The 14,651-nt window shown below is 48.2% G+C and overlaps 1 protein-coding gene across 1 annotated transcript in view; it reads left to right on the top strand.

Annotated features, from left to right (window-relative positions):
* The first annotated feature begins 14,098 nt into the window (after positions 1-14,098).
* LOC138359660 (dynein heavy chain-like) overlaps positions 14,099-14,651 on the top strand; it is a 1,260-nt gene continuing 707 nt past the window's right edge. Inside the window, exon 1 of the mRNA XM_069319076.1 lies at positions 14,099-14,651. This exon is cut by the window's right edge and continues 707 nt beyond it. Coding sequence (XP_069175177.1) covers positions 14,099-14,651 — 553 coding nt within the window.

The following is a 14,651-nucleotide window of genomic DNA, read 5'->3' as shown; positions in this document are numbered from 1 at the left end:
CACCCACACCAACACCCACCACCTCCCACACCAACACCCAGTACCACCCACACCAACACCCAGTACCACCCACACCAACACCCAGTACCTCCCACACCAACACCCAGTACCACCCCCACCAACACCCAGTACCACCCACACCAACACCCAGTACCACCCCCACCAACACCCAGTACCACCCCCACCAACACCCAGTACCACCCCCACCAACACCCAGTACCACCCACACCAACACCCAGTACCACCCCCACCAACACCCAGTACCACCCCCACCAACACCCAGTACCACCCACACCAACACCCAGTACCACCCACACCAACACCCAGTACCTCCCACACCAACACCCAGTACCTCCCACACCAACACCCAGTACCACCCACACCAACACCCAGTACCTCCCACACCAACACCCAGTACCTCCCACACCAACACCCAGTACCACCCACACCAACACCCAGTACCTCCCACACCAACACCCAGTACCTCCCACACCAACACCCAGTACCTCCCACACCAACACCCAGTACCTCCCACACCAACACCCAGTACCACCCACACCAACACCCAGTACCACCCACACCAACACCCAGTACCACCCCCACCAACACCCAGTACCACCCACACCAACACCCAGTACCACCCACACCAACACCCAGTACCACCCCCACCAACACCCAGTACCACCCACACCAACACCCAGTACCACCCACACCAACACCCAGTACCACCCACACCAACACCCAGTACCTCCCACACCAACACCCAGTACCTCCCACACCAACACCCAGTACCTCCCACACCAACACCCAGTACCACCCACACCAACACCCAGTACCACCCACACCAACACCCAGTACCACCCACACCAACACCCAGTACCACCCCCACCAACACCCAGTACCACCCACACCAACACCCAGTACCACCCACACCAACACCCAGTACCACCCACACCAACACCCAGTACCACCCCCACCAACACCCAGTACCACCCCCACCAACACCCAGTACCTCCCACACCAACACCCAGTACCACCCACACCAACACCCAGTACCACCCACACCAACACCCAGTACCACCCACACCAACACCCAGTACCACCCACACCAACACCCACTACCACCCACACCAACACCCAGTACCACCCCCACCAACACCCAGTACCACCCCCACCAACACCCAGTACCTCCCACACCAACACCCAGTACCACCCACACCAACACCCAGTACCACCCACACCAACACCCAGTACCACCCACACCAACACCCAGTACCACCCACACCAACACCCAGTACCACCCCCACCAACACCCAGTACCACCCCCACCAACACCCAGTACCTCCCACACCAACACCCAGTACCACCCACACCAACACCCAGTACCACCCACACCAACACCCACCACCTCCCACACCAACACCCAGTACCACCCACACCAACACCCAGTACCACCCCCACCAACACCAACACCCAGTACCACCCCCACCAACACCAACACCCAGTACCTCCCACACCAACACCCAGTACCACCCACACCAACACCCAGTACCACCAACACCAACACCCAGTACCACCCACACCAACACCCAGTACCTCCCACACCAACACCCAGTACCACCCACACCAACACCCAGTACCACCCCCACCAACACCCAGTACCACCCACACCAACACCCAGTACCACCCACACCAACACCCAGTACCACCCCCACCAACACCCAGTACCACCCACACCAACACCAACACCCAGTACCACCCACACCAACACCCAGTACCACCCACACCAACACCCAGTACCACCCACACCAACACCCAGTACCACCCCCACCAACACCCAGTACCACCCACACCAACACCAACACCCAGTACCACCCACACCAACACCCAGTACCACCCACGCCAACACCCAGTACCACCCACACCAACACCCAGTACCACCCACACCAACACCCAGTACCTCCCACACCAACACCCAGTACCACTCACACCAACACCCAGTACAACCCCCACCAACACCCAGTACCACCCCCACCAACACCCAGTACCACCCACACCAACACCCAGTACCACTCACACCAACACCCAGTACCACCCACACCAACACCCAGTACCACCCCCACCAACACCCAGTACCACCCACACCAACACCCAGTACCACCCACACCAACACCCAGTAACACCCACCACCACCCACGTCAACTGCTGATTGCCGTTAACGTCAACCTCAACCCCTCCAACTGCGACAAAAATTAATACTCTGTTATCAACCTCATTAAATTTCCCATCACCATCCACCTTAATCCCCCATCATCAACTACGTCAACCTCTGTGCCACCCACATCAATCCCCCATCACTATCCAATTCAGCCAACCCCCTATTGCCACCATTATAACCTCCCCATCAATTACCCATCACCCTCTCATTACTGCTTCAGCACCACCTCATCAATGCCTCATAAATAAACGCGAGCGCATAAACACACACACACACACACACACACACACACACACACACACACACACACACACACACACACACACACACACACACACACACACACACACACACACAGGTGTGTGCACAATAGAACAGGGAGAAGTCACGGTGCTAGGAGAGGTGGCAGCAAACCAGGTGACCTTGGAAAGGTTCGAAATTACAAGAGATGAGGTCAAGAAGCACCTATTGGACCTGGAAGTGAGAAAAGCTGTTGGGCCGGATGGAATCTCACCATGGGTATTGAAAGAGTGTGCAGGAGGACTTAGCTTGCCACTCTCCATAGTGTATAGTAGGTCACTGGAAACGGGAGACCTACCAGAAGTATGGAAGACTGCTAATGTAGTACCAATATTTAAAAAGGGTGACAGGCAAGAGGCACTGAACTACAGGCCAGTGTCCTTAACTTGTATACCATGCAAGGTGATGGAGAAGATTGTGAGAAAAAACCTAGTAACACATCTGGAGAGAAGAGACTTCGTGACAACTCATCAACATGGGTTCAGGGAGGGTAAATCTTGCCTTACAGGCTTGATAGAATTCTATGATCAGGTGACAAAGATTAAGCAAGAAAGAGAAGGATGGGCGGACTGCTTTTTTTGGACTGTCGGAAAGCCTTTGACACAGTACCCCATAAAAGGTTGATGCATAAGCTGGAGAAACAGGCAGGAGTAACTGGTAGGGCGCTCCAGTGGATAAGGGAGTACCTAAGCAATAGGAAGCAGAGAGTTATAGTGAGGGGTGAGACCTCAGAATGGCGGGAAGTCACCAGTGGAATCCCACAGGGCTCTGTGCTTGGACCTATCCTGTTTCTGATATACGTAAATGATCTCCCAGAGGGTATAGACTCATTCCTCTCAATGTTTGCTGACGACGCCAAAATTATGAGAAGGATTAAGACAGAGGAGGACAGCTTGAGGCTTCAAGAAGACCTGGACAAGCTGCAGGAATGGTCGAACAAATGGATGTAAGAGTTTAACCCAAGCAAATGTAATGTAATGAAGGTAGGAGTAGGAAGCAGGAGACCAGATACAAGGTATCACTTGGGAGATGAAATACTTCAAGAGTCCGAGAGAGAGAAAGACCTGGGGGTTGATATCACGCCAGACCTGTCCCCTGAAGCTCACATCAAGAGGATAACATCAGCAGCATATGCCAGGTTGGCTAACATAAGAACGGCCTTTAGAAACTTGTGTAAGGAATCTTTCAGAACATTATATACCACATATGTCAGACCAATCCTGGAGTATGCGGCTCCAGCATGGAGTCCATATCTAGTCAAGCATAAGACTAAACTGGAAAAGGTTCAAAGGTTTGCCACCAGACTAGTACCCGAGCTGAGAGGTATGAGCTACGAGGAGAGACTACGGGAATTGAACCTCACTTCGTTGGAAGACAGAAGAGTTAGGGGGGACATGATCACCACATTCAAGATTCTCAAGGGAATCGACAGGGTTGATAAAGATAGGCTATTAAACACAAGGGGCACACGCACTAGGGGGCACAGGTGGAAACTGAGTGCCCAGATGAGCCACAGAGATATTAGAAAGAACTTTTTAGTGTCAGAGTGGTTGACAAATGGAATGCATTAGGAAGCAATGTGGTGGAGGCTGACTCCATACACAGTTTCAAGTGTAGATATGATAGAGCCCAATAGGCTCAGGAACCTGTACACCTGTTGATTGACGGTTGAGAGGCGGGACCAAAGAGCCAGAGCTCAACCCCCGCAAGCACAACTAGGTGAGTACAACTAGGTGAGTACACACACACACACACATCTCCAGAAGGCAGCCCTACATAGCCCTACTACCTGGCCATATAAGAAGAAAAATGTCGGTGAACGACCAAGTGACAAGACTAAGGAAAGCAGAGATGGTCAGAGAAATGGCTACTGGAGTTCAACTCGAGCAATTGTAAAGTTATGGAAATGGGACTAGGTGATACGAGAACAAAGGGACAGTACACAAATAAGAAGAACAGCCTACCTGTGAAGATTCGAGAAAGAGACCTGGGAGTGGATGTGACACCTAATCTAACTCCTGAGGCACAAATAAATAGGATAACGACAGCAGCGTACTCTACACTGGCAAAAGTTAGAACATCATTCAGAAACCTAAGTGAGGAGGCATTTAGGGCGCTTTACACTGCCTACGTGAGGCCAGTCTTAGAGTATGCCGCTTCATCATGGAGTCCCCATCTGAAGAAGCATATAAGTTAACTGGAAAAGGTTCAGAAGTTTGCAACAAGACTAGTCCCAGCATTACGAAGGCTGGGGAATGAAGAGGGCCTGAAGGAACTGAGCCTTACGACACTAGAAAAAAGAAGGGAGAGGGGGATATGATAGGAAAGTATAAAATACTTAGGGGGATTGATAGAGTGGAAATAGACGAAATGTTCACACAGAATACAAACAGAACGAGGGGACATGGGTGGAAGCTGGAAACTCAAATTAGTCCCAGAGATGTTAGGAAGTTTTCTTTTAACGTGAGAGTAGTGGAAAATTGGAATGCACTTAGGGAGCAGGTTATGGAAGCAAACTCTATTAATAATTTTAAAATTAGGTATGATAGGGAAATAGGACCGGAGCTGTAAACAACTGATGGTTCGAAAGACGGGATCCAAGAGTCAATGCTCGATCCTGCAGACACAAATAGGTGAGGTGAGTAGAGTTCCACCCAGAAATCCACCCAGAGCTGTGAGTGAGAGCTCGGTCGGCGTAAGTGTTCACAACACTCCGTTTGTATCTCTCCGGGCAGTCGCTGTCAGCGTTAAGGCACACCCCTATGTTTGTCTTGTTATTATATACTACATGATGAAAGCTCCCGTTCCTTTCCATGACTGTTACATCTAAGAAGGACAGCTTACTCCCACTCTCCATCTCATAAGTAAAGCTTAAAACTGAGCTCTTGCTTGAAAGCTTCCTTCAACTGCAACAGTCGTTCAGTGTCCGGGACTTTGACAAATATATCACCAGGTCTCTATATATCATGTGGTCATAATTAACCTGATGGTATCATACACTGTAATATCTGATGATATATGTACAGGTGTTACACATGAACGTAAAGTATTATAACAATGAGGCTTACTCTTATGTTGGGCGAGGTCATACAGCATAACGATCAAATCTACATTAATAATGGCCAAAGTTATGTGTAATAGAAATACCGAAAGCTGGTCGTTCCTTATTCTGCAGTTGCGTAGTTTCGGCAGCAAACTGGGACTAATTGGAGTCACACTGCTTTCTAAGGACACGATGGGGGGGGGGGGGGTAAATTGGAGTTGTGGGAGGTCCGCTGTTGTCGGACACAAGTTTCACCACAACACACAATATGGCTCCCCTTACTGTTTACAAACACTTGCACCCTCACTGTTTACAAACACTGGCACCCTCACTGTTTACAAACACTGGCTCCACACTATGTTTACAAACACTGGCTCCCTCACTGTTTACAAACACTGGCTCCCTCACTGTTTACAAACACTGGCTCCCTCACTGTTTACAAACACTGGCTCCACACTATGTTTACAAACACTGGCTCCCTCACTGTTTACAAACACTGGCTCCACACTATGTTTACAAACACTGGCTCCCTCACTGTTTACAAACACTGGCTCCCTCACTGTTTACAAACACTGGCTCCCTCACTGTTTACAAACACTGGCTCCCTCACTGTTTACAAACACTTGCACCCTCACTGTTTACAAACACTGGCTCCCTCACTGTTTACAAACACTGGCTCCACACTATGTTTACAAACACTGGCTCCCTCACTGTTTACAAACACTGGCTCCCTCACTGTTTACAAACACTGGCTCCCTCACTGTTTACAAACACTTGCACCCTCACTGTTTACAAACACTGGCTCCCTCACTGTTTACAAACACTGGCTCCACACTATGTTTACAAACACTGGCTCCCTCACTGTTTACAAACACTGGCTCCCTCACTGTTTACAAACACTAGCTCCACACTATGTTTACAAACACTGGCTCCCTCACTGTTTACAAACACTGGCTCCCTCACTGTTTACAAACACTGGCTCCACACTATGTTTACAAACACTGGCTACCTCACTGTTTACAAACACTGACTCCCTCACTGTTTACAAACACTGGCTCCCTCACTGTTTACAAACACTGGCTCCCTCACTGTTTACAAACACTTGCACCCTCACTGTTTACAAACACTGGCTCCCTCACTGTTTACAAACACTGGCTCCACACTATGTTTACAAACACTGGCTCCCTCACTGTTTACAAACACTGGCTCCCTCACTGTTTACAAACACTGGCTCCCTCACTGTTTACAAACACTTGCACCCTCACTGTTTACAAACACTGGCTCCCTCACTGTTTACAAACACTGGCTCCACACTATGTTTACAAACACTGGCTCCCTCACTGTTTACAAACACTGGCTCCCTCACTGTTTACAAACACTAGCTCCACACTATGTTTACAAACACTGGCTCCCTCACTGTTTACAAACACTGGCTCCCTCACTGTTTACAAACACTGGCTCCACACTATGTTTACAAACACTGGCTCCCTCACTGTTTACAAACACTGGCTCCCTCACTGTTTACAAACACTGGCTCCCTCACTGTTTACAAACACTGGCTCCCTCACTGTTTACAAACACTGGCTCCCTCACTGTTTACAAACACTGGCTCCCTCACTGTTTACAAACACTGGCTCCCTCACTGTTTACAAACACTGGCTCCCTCACTGTTTACAAACACTGGCTCAACGCGATGTTTACAAACACTGGCTCCTTCACTGTTTACAAACACTGGCTCCACGTGACTGCCCCAGCAATCCGTGGTGGACGCTCTCGCCTCAGACTTATTGTCTTGTGTATGACCCTCTGTCCTGCGTGACAGTGAATACCAGCATTATCCTCACTCTAATAAGACTTAACTGAATTCCTCACATTAGGCCAAATTTTAATTATTTTTTGTCAATAAAGATGTTAATAATCTCGTCTCACCCACTCGCCCCAACCTTTCTCTGGGAGGGAGGCTTATCTGCAATATTGATTAATTTTATTGACTGAATTGTTGACCAGACCACACACTAGAAGGTGAAGGGACTACGACGTTTCGGTCCGTCCTGGACCATTCTCAAGTCGATTGTGACTTATTGTCTATGTGATTATAATATAATTAGATATAGGATTTAAAGATTATGAGTAAGTACTTGATAGTACCGTTGATTCTTATTAAGGATTTGATTTAATCCTCATCGGACATTGATTGATGTTCGCATTGTTTTTTAATTTAGATATTCTTCTCGAAGCTTCTAGATTTTTGAGGTTACATGTACAAAGTCAGGTAGATATTGGGCTTCATGGCGGATGTCACCATTGTGGCATTGTCATATTGGATCCATATGTATGATACAATATAATGAATCTGATGTGATATATAGGTATGATATAGAAATAATGATTTCTTAGTTAATATTTGATATATATCATGAGAGATGAGATCTTGAGATGATTTCGGGGCTTTTAGTGTCCCCGCGGCCCGGTCCTCGACCAGGCCTCCACCCCCAGGAAGCAGCCCGTGACAGCTGACTAACACCCAGGTACCTATTTTACTGCTAGGTAACAGGGGCATAGGGTGAAAGAAACTCTGCCCAATGTTTCTCGCCGGCGCCTGGGATCGAACCCAGGACCACAGGATCCCTGGATATAGTGGGTAAAATTTCCCACTATATTTACTACAGTGATCTACGATATCGAGTCACACTTGTGGAACCATGATTCCATTCCATGCGGGACAGAAATGGTTTGGCACTTTTTTTCACCGTATGATTCTCAACACCTAGCAGGAAACAACTACCCTGGAGATAGGGAACTTGTGGGGTTGCATCCCAGGGAGGGATGTGTGGTTGTCAATGTTTGTGGTTGGGGGTTACTGGTAGATGAGGTGGGGTGGGGGGCATGTTAATTATCCTTGACAGGGTGGGTGGAAAGCCCCCGGAATGCTCCCGGACGAAGGTTCGAATCCTCGTCACGGCCCTTGTAGATTTGTTCAGGGTGGAAAGCGCTTGCCGAGTTTGGTTTAGTCTGGGGTTAGTAGCGAGAGGATCTTGTCCGTTTTCTGTGTTGATTATTGGTTTAGCGGGTGACTGTGGAGGATTGATAGTGAATAATAATTGTGGAATTTACCCGAGAGCCACTGTCTAATGACCACTACGAGGACAGAAAGCCGGTGGCTTGTCAAAGGTCAATCATTTGCCCTGATTTGAATGTTAACAGCTGTGATTGGTCCTAAGAGTGATAATGGCATTGTGGTAGAAGTACGCTGTATTATGTAAGTTAACTTACATTTGTAAGTTAAGATGTGGCTTCCTTGTGCAATGTGTATTCACCTAGTTGTGTTTGCGGGGGTTGAGCTTTGGCTTTTTGGTCCCGCCAGTGGTGCCAGTTCGGTGGTAAATCTCCACGACGTTATGTTTTTGTTGTTAAAATGATGTATGAAGTGTGTGTCATTCCGGGACTCAGTGATGGTGGTAGGTTGTGGACAAGGACTGTGCACTGTGTGGTTGCTCAAGAGTAAAGGAAGGTGTGAGACTGGTTTATTGTGGACTGGCAAGTGTATTAGGTTTAAAACCGTCACAGAGTCTTCAGTGGCGAGGAAGTATTTGATGGTTGTGTTGATCTTGAAGCTGCTTATAAGTTTAATGTTCGTGCAATGTAAATTGGGTCAAAAGTCACTGTTGGCTGTGCCAGTGTCAGCCAACAGTGACTATTGACTAGCAATGGTCAGTGCCAGCCACAGACACTGCGCCATGCTGGCATACTAACTGAGGAGAGTGCCAACAACCACCGCAACTTGCTCAAGTCGGAGTGTGAGAGGAAGCGAGGCGTTATCTTGAGGTTATCTTGAAATAATTTCGGGGCTTTTTTAGTGTCCCCGCGGCCCGGTCCTCGACCAGGCCTCCACCCCCAGGAAGCAGCCCGTGACAGCTGACTAACACCCAGGTACCTATTTTACTGCTAGGTAACAGGGGCATAGGGTGAAAGAAAGTCAGCCCATTGTTTCTCGCCGGCGCCTGGGATCGAACCCAGGACCACAGGATCACAAGTTCAGCGTGCTGTCCGCTCGGCGTGTGTAACACATCTTGTAAGGAAAAAGACTGGGAGTCTTTTCATACACTTCACAGTGGCCTGTGAAGTCTATAAGGTCACCTCCGAACTAGGTTAATAAAGATGAAGAATCATGATGGTATACTGGACGCGAATTAGCGTTTGCTATCTTATATTTAAGTTAACCATACAATTGCTACATTTTCTTTAGAGAAAAATAGTAGAAAACGATCACGTTTTATGGGTAACTAAATACATGGCGAGCCTGCCCTCCCAGTGCCTGTATACTTAATCATAACGCCCCCCGACCCTACCTAGACTCTTCCTCTGATCCACCAGATTGTTACTTATATGCTCCCTTATATTATTTTCACTCCTCCACACTATATAAGTATATGAACACCGTCATATAATACTTTCAGCAGCCACAAGAACACATCTGTAATCGAATAATAAAAAAGAAACATGTGTTTTGACCACCCAAAGAACACCTGTGAACAGTGTACTCCACACATGAACACCTGTGAAGAGTGTACTCCACACATGAACACCTGTGAACAGTGTACTCCACACATGAACACCTGTGAACAGTGTACTCCACACATGAACACCTGTGAACAGTGTACTCCACACATGAACACCTGTGAACAGTGTACTCCACACATGAACACCTGTGAACAGTGTACTCCACACATGAACACCTGTGAACAGTGTACTCCACATATGAACACCTGTGAACAGTGTACTCCACATATGAACACCCGTGAACAGTGTACTCCACACACGAACACCCGTGAACTGTGTACTCCACACATGAACACCCGTGAACTGTGTACTCCACACTTGAACACCTGTGAACAGTGTACTCCACACATGAACACCCGTGAACAGTGTACTCCACACATGAACACCTGTGAACAGTGTACTCCACACATGAACACCTGTGAACAGTGTACTCCACACATGAACACCTGTGAACAGTGTACTCCACACATGAACACCTGTGAACAGTGTGCTCCACACATCAACACCCGTGAACAGTGTACTCCACACATGAACACCTGTGAACAGTGTACTCCACATATGAACACCTGTGAACAGTGTGCTCCACACATGAACACCCGTGAACAGTGTACTCCACACATGAACACCCGTAAACAGTGTACTCCACACATGAACACCCGTGAACAGTGTACTCCACACATGAACACCCGTGAACAGTGTACTCCACACATGAACACCCGTGAACAGTGTACTCCACACATGAACACCCGTGAACAGTGTACTCCACACATGAACACCTGTAAACAGTGTACTCCACACATGAACACCCGTGAACAGTGTACTCCACACATGAACACCCGTGAACAGTGTACTCCACACATGAACACCCGTGAACAGTGTACTCCACACATGAACACCCGTGAACAGTGTACTCCACACATGAACACCCGTGAACAGTGTACTCCACACATGAACACCCGTGAACAGTGTACTCCACACATGAACACCCGTGAACAGTGTACTCCACACATGAACACCCGTGAACAGTGTACTCCACACATGAACACCCGTGAACAGTGTACTCCACACATGAACACCCGTGAACAGTGTACTCCACACATGAACACCCGTGAACAGTGTACTCCACACATGAACACCCGTGAACAGTGTACTCCACACATGAACACCCGTGAACAGTGTACTCCACACATGAACACCCGTGAACAGTGTACTCCACACATGAACACCCGTGAACAGTGTACTCCACACATGAACACCCGTGAACAGTGTACTCCACACATGAACACCCGTGAACAGTGTACTCCACACATGAACACCCGTGAACAGTGTACTCCACACATGAACACCCGTGAACAGTGTACTCCACACATGAACACCCGTGAACAGTGTACTCCACACATGAACACCCGTGAACAGTGTACTCCACACATGAACACCCGTGAACAGTGTACTCCACACATGAACACCCGTGAACAGTGTACTCCACACATGAACACCCGTGAACAGTGTACTCCACACATGAACACCCGTGAACAGTGTACTCCACACATGAACACCCGTGAACAGTGTACTCCACACATGAACACCCGTGAACAGTGTACTCCACACATGAACACCCGTGAACAGTGTACTCCACACATGAACACCCGTGAACAGTGTACTCCACACATGAACACCTGTGAACAGTGTACTCCACACATGAACACCTGTGAACAGTGTACTCCACACATGAACACCCGTGAACAGTGTACTCCACACATGAACACCCGTGAACAGTGTACTCCACACATGAACACCCGTGAACAGTGTACTCCACACATGAACACCCGTGAACAGTGTACTCCACACATGAACACCCGTGAACAGTGTACTCCACACATGAACACCCGTGAACAGTGTACTCCACACATGAACACCCGTGAACAGTGTACTCCACACATGAACACCCGTGAACAGTGTACTCCACACATGAACACCCGTGAACAGTGTACTCCACACATGAACACCCGTGAACAGTGTACTCCACACATGAACACCTGTAAACAGCGCACAAAACCAATAAACACTGAACATGTTTGATTAGTGTCAACAAATGGAGACTTATGAAGAATGTAGGCCCACAAATGAAGGCCTATGGGCAGTATACTTTTAAACAAACTATTATTACATGAATATAAGAACCTAAACACGCCATGATACATCACTTGACGCCAAAGCCATGAGCTGGAACTGTGTGTGTGTTTAACCCGCGTGGATGGTATGAGATCATCCGTAAACAGGATAATCGTTTAAGTACAGTAGTTACCATAGTTTTACATGTACTCACCTAGTTGTGTTTGCGGGGGTTGAGCTCTGGCTCTTTGGTCCCGCCTCTCAACCGTCAATCAACTGGTGTACAAGTTCCTGAGCCTACTGAGCTCTGTCATATCTACATTTGAAACTGTGTATGGAGTCAGCCTCCACCACATCACTGCCTAAATGTAATGATGGCCTCAACTCAGGCATCTGTACACGTTTAATGTCTTCCCTTGTATAGGTCTGCCCGACGTCTCCTGCAGCTATCTTGAGTGCCTCTGTGTCCTGGGCTTCATGCTTCCAGTTTTGTCATCAGCAAGTGAAGCACGTGCTCAATTGGGTCAGGTCGAGTGAGTGACATTGTCATTTAAGAACATTCCACTTTTCAATCCTGAGAAACATCTTGATGGCTTCAGCAGTGTGTTTGGAGACAATGTTGTGAGGCAAGGTGAGGTTATGAGGCCTTTGGGTGGTTGTGAGGAGCAGATAAGGTGTTTCTGTTCATCTCAGGAGTCGCAGGTGAGGTGGGAGGCGTTTGGGCACTAAACAGTGCTTGCTCTCTCCATATTTTTCCCTCACCCTGGAACATGTTAATCTTCGTCTCCTGTATCCAAATGACTGTTCCAGAATTCAACAGGAAGTTTATGTACTTTGTAGCAAACTGTGACATGTCCGTTCCGTTCTTGAGGTTCGTCAGTAGTTTGAACCACTCAGGTTATGCTTCATCTAATGGCAATCTTTCACACTTCTTAGTCTACATCCTCGAGTCTGGTCTTAAGTCTTGTTTGAGACCTGGTTGATGGGGTTCTGGGAGTTCTTCCACTCCCCAAGCCCGGCCCGAGGCCAGGCTTGACTTGTGAGACTCTGTTTGCCAGTTATACATAAATATTTCTTCGGAATTGCAAATATAATTCAGTTGTTGACCAGACCACACACTAGAAGGTGAAGGGACGACGACATTTCGACTTGTGAATGGTCCAGGACGGACCAAAACGTCGTCGTCCCTTCACCTTCTAGTGTGTGGTCTGGTCAACATACTTCAGCCACGTTATTGTGACTCATCGTCTGCATAATTCAGTTATTCATTTCAGGTTTACCCTGAACTACCAGGCTGTTTGCTATTGCTGAGTTTCCCTGCACGTTCTTGCTTGTTCACGATGCTCCGAACACTGATTTTGAAACATCTAATGTTTTGCCAATGTCTCGGATCGACTAGTTTTGATTGTTCATGGAAATGTAGCACAGCACTTAATAGATAACCTGGAGTTAGGAAGCTGTTGTGGGTTGCATTCTGGAGAAGGCCAGTGGTTGACTCAGACGGGACCTCGATAAGCCTAGGTACAATTTCCTGTCCCTGAAACGGCCTGAAACAGGAATTATTATTACGTGCAAATGTCAAACCAAGAACCAAGTTCAGACCCTTTGTTACCTCTTCCCTGAATGACCTGAAGGCTGACCAGGACACACCTGCCCGGGACACACCTGCCAGGACACATCTGCCCAGGACACACCTGCCCAGGACACACCTGCCAGGACACACCTGTCCAGGACACACCTGCCAGGACACACCTGCCAGGACACATCTGCCCAGGACACACCTGCCAGGACACACCTGTCCAGGACACACCTGCCAGGACACACCTGCCCAGGACACACCTGCCCAGGACACACCTGCCCAGGACATGGGTCAACATGGATTTAACTATCAAGATATTGAAGGTAAAAATGTTCACTTTAACCTTTTAAGACACTGCTTCAGTTCAACTCTAATGTGCATGCGTTCAACTTATCTACTGTGCATGTGTTCAACTCATCTCTTGTGCATGTGTTCAACTCATCTCTTGTACATGCGTTCAACTCATCTCTTGTGCATGCGTTCAACTCATCTCCTGTGCATGCATTCAACTCATCTTGTGCATGCGTTCAACTCATCTCCTGTGCATGTGTTCAACCCATCTCCTGTGCATGCGTTCAACTCATCTCCTATGCATGCGTTCAACTCATCTCCTGTGCGTGCATTCAACTCATCTCTTGTGCATGCGTTCAACTCATCTCCTGTGCATGCGTTCAACTCATCTCCGGTGCATGCGTTCAACCCATCTCCTGTGCATGCGTTCAACCCATCTCCTGTGCATGCGTTCAACCCATCTCCTGTGCATGCGTTCAACCCATCTCCTGTGCATGCGTTCAACCCATCTCCTGTGCATGCGTTCAACTCATCTCCTGTGCATGCGT

Source organism: Procambarus clarkii, chromosome 92 (genome assembly GCF_040958095.1).
Source record: "Procambarus clarkii isolate CNS0578487 chromosome 92, FALCON_Pclarkii_2.0, whole genome shotgun sequence".
Classification (NCBI taxonomy): Eukaryota; Metazoa; Arthropoda; class Malacostraca; order Decapoda; family Cambaridae; genus Procambarus; species Procambarus clarkii.
This window is presented reverse-complemented; position numbering and strand designations above follow the sequence as displayed.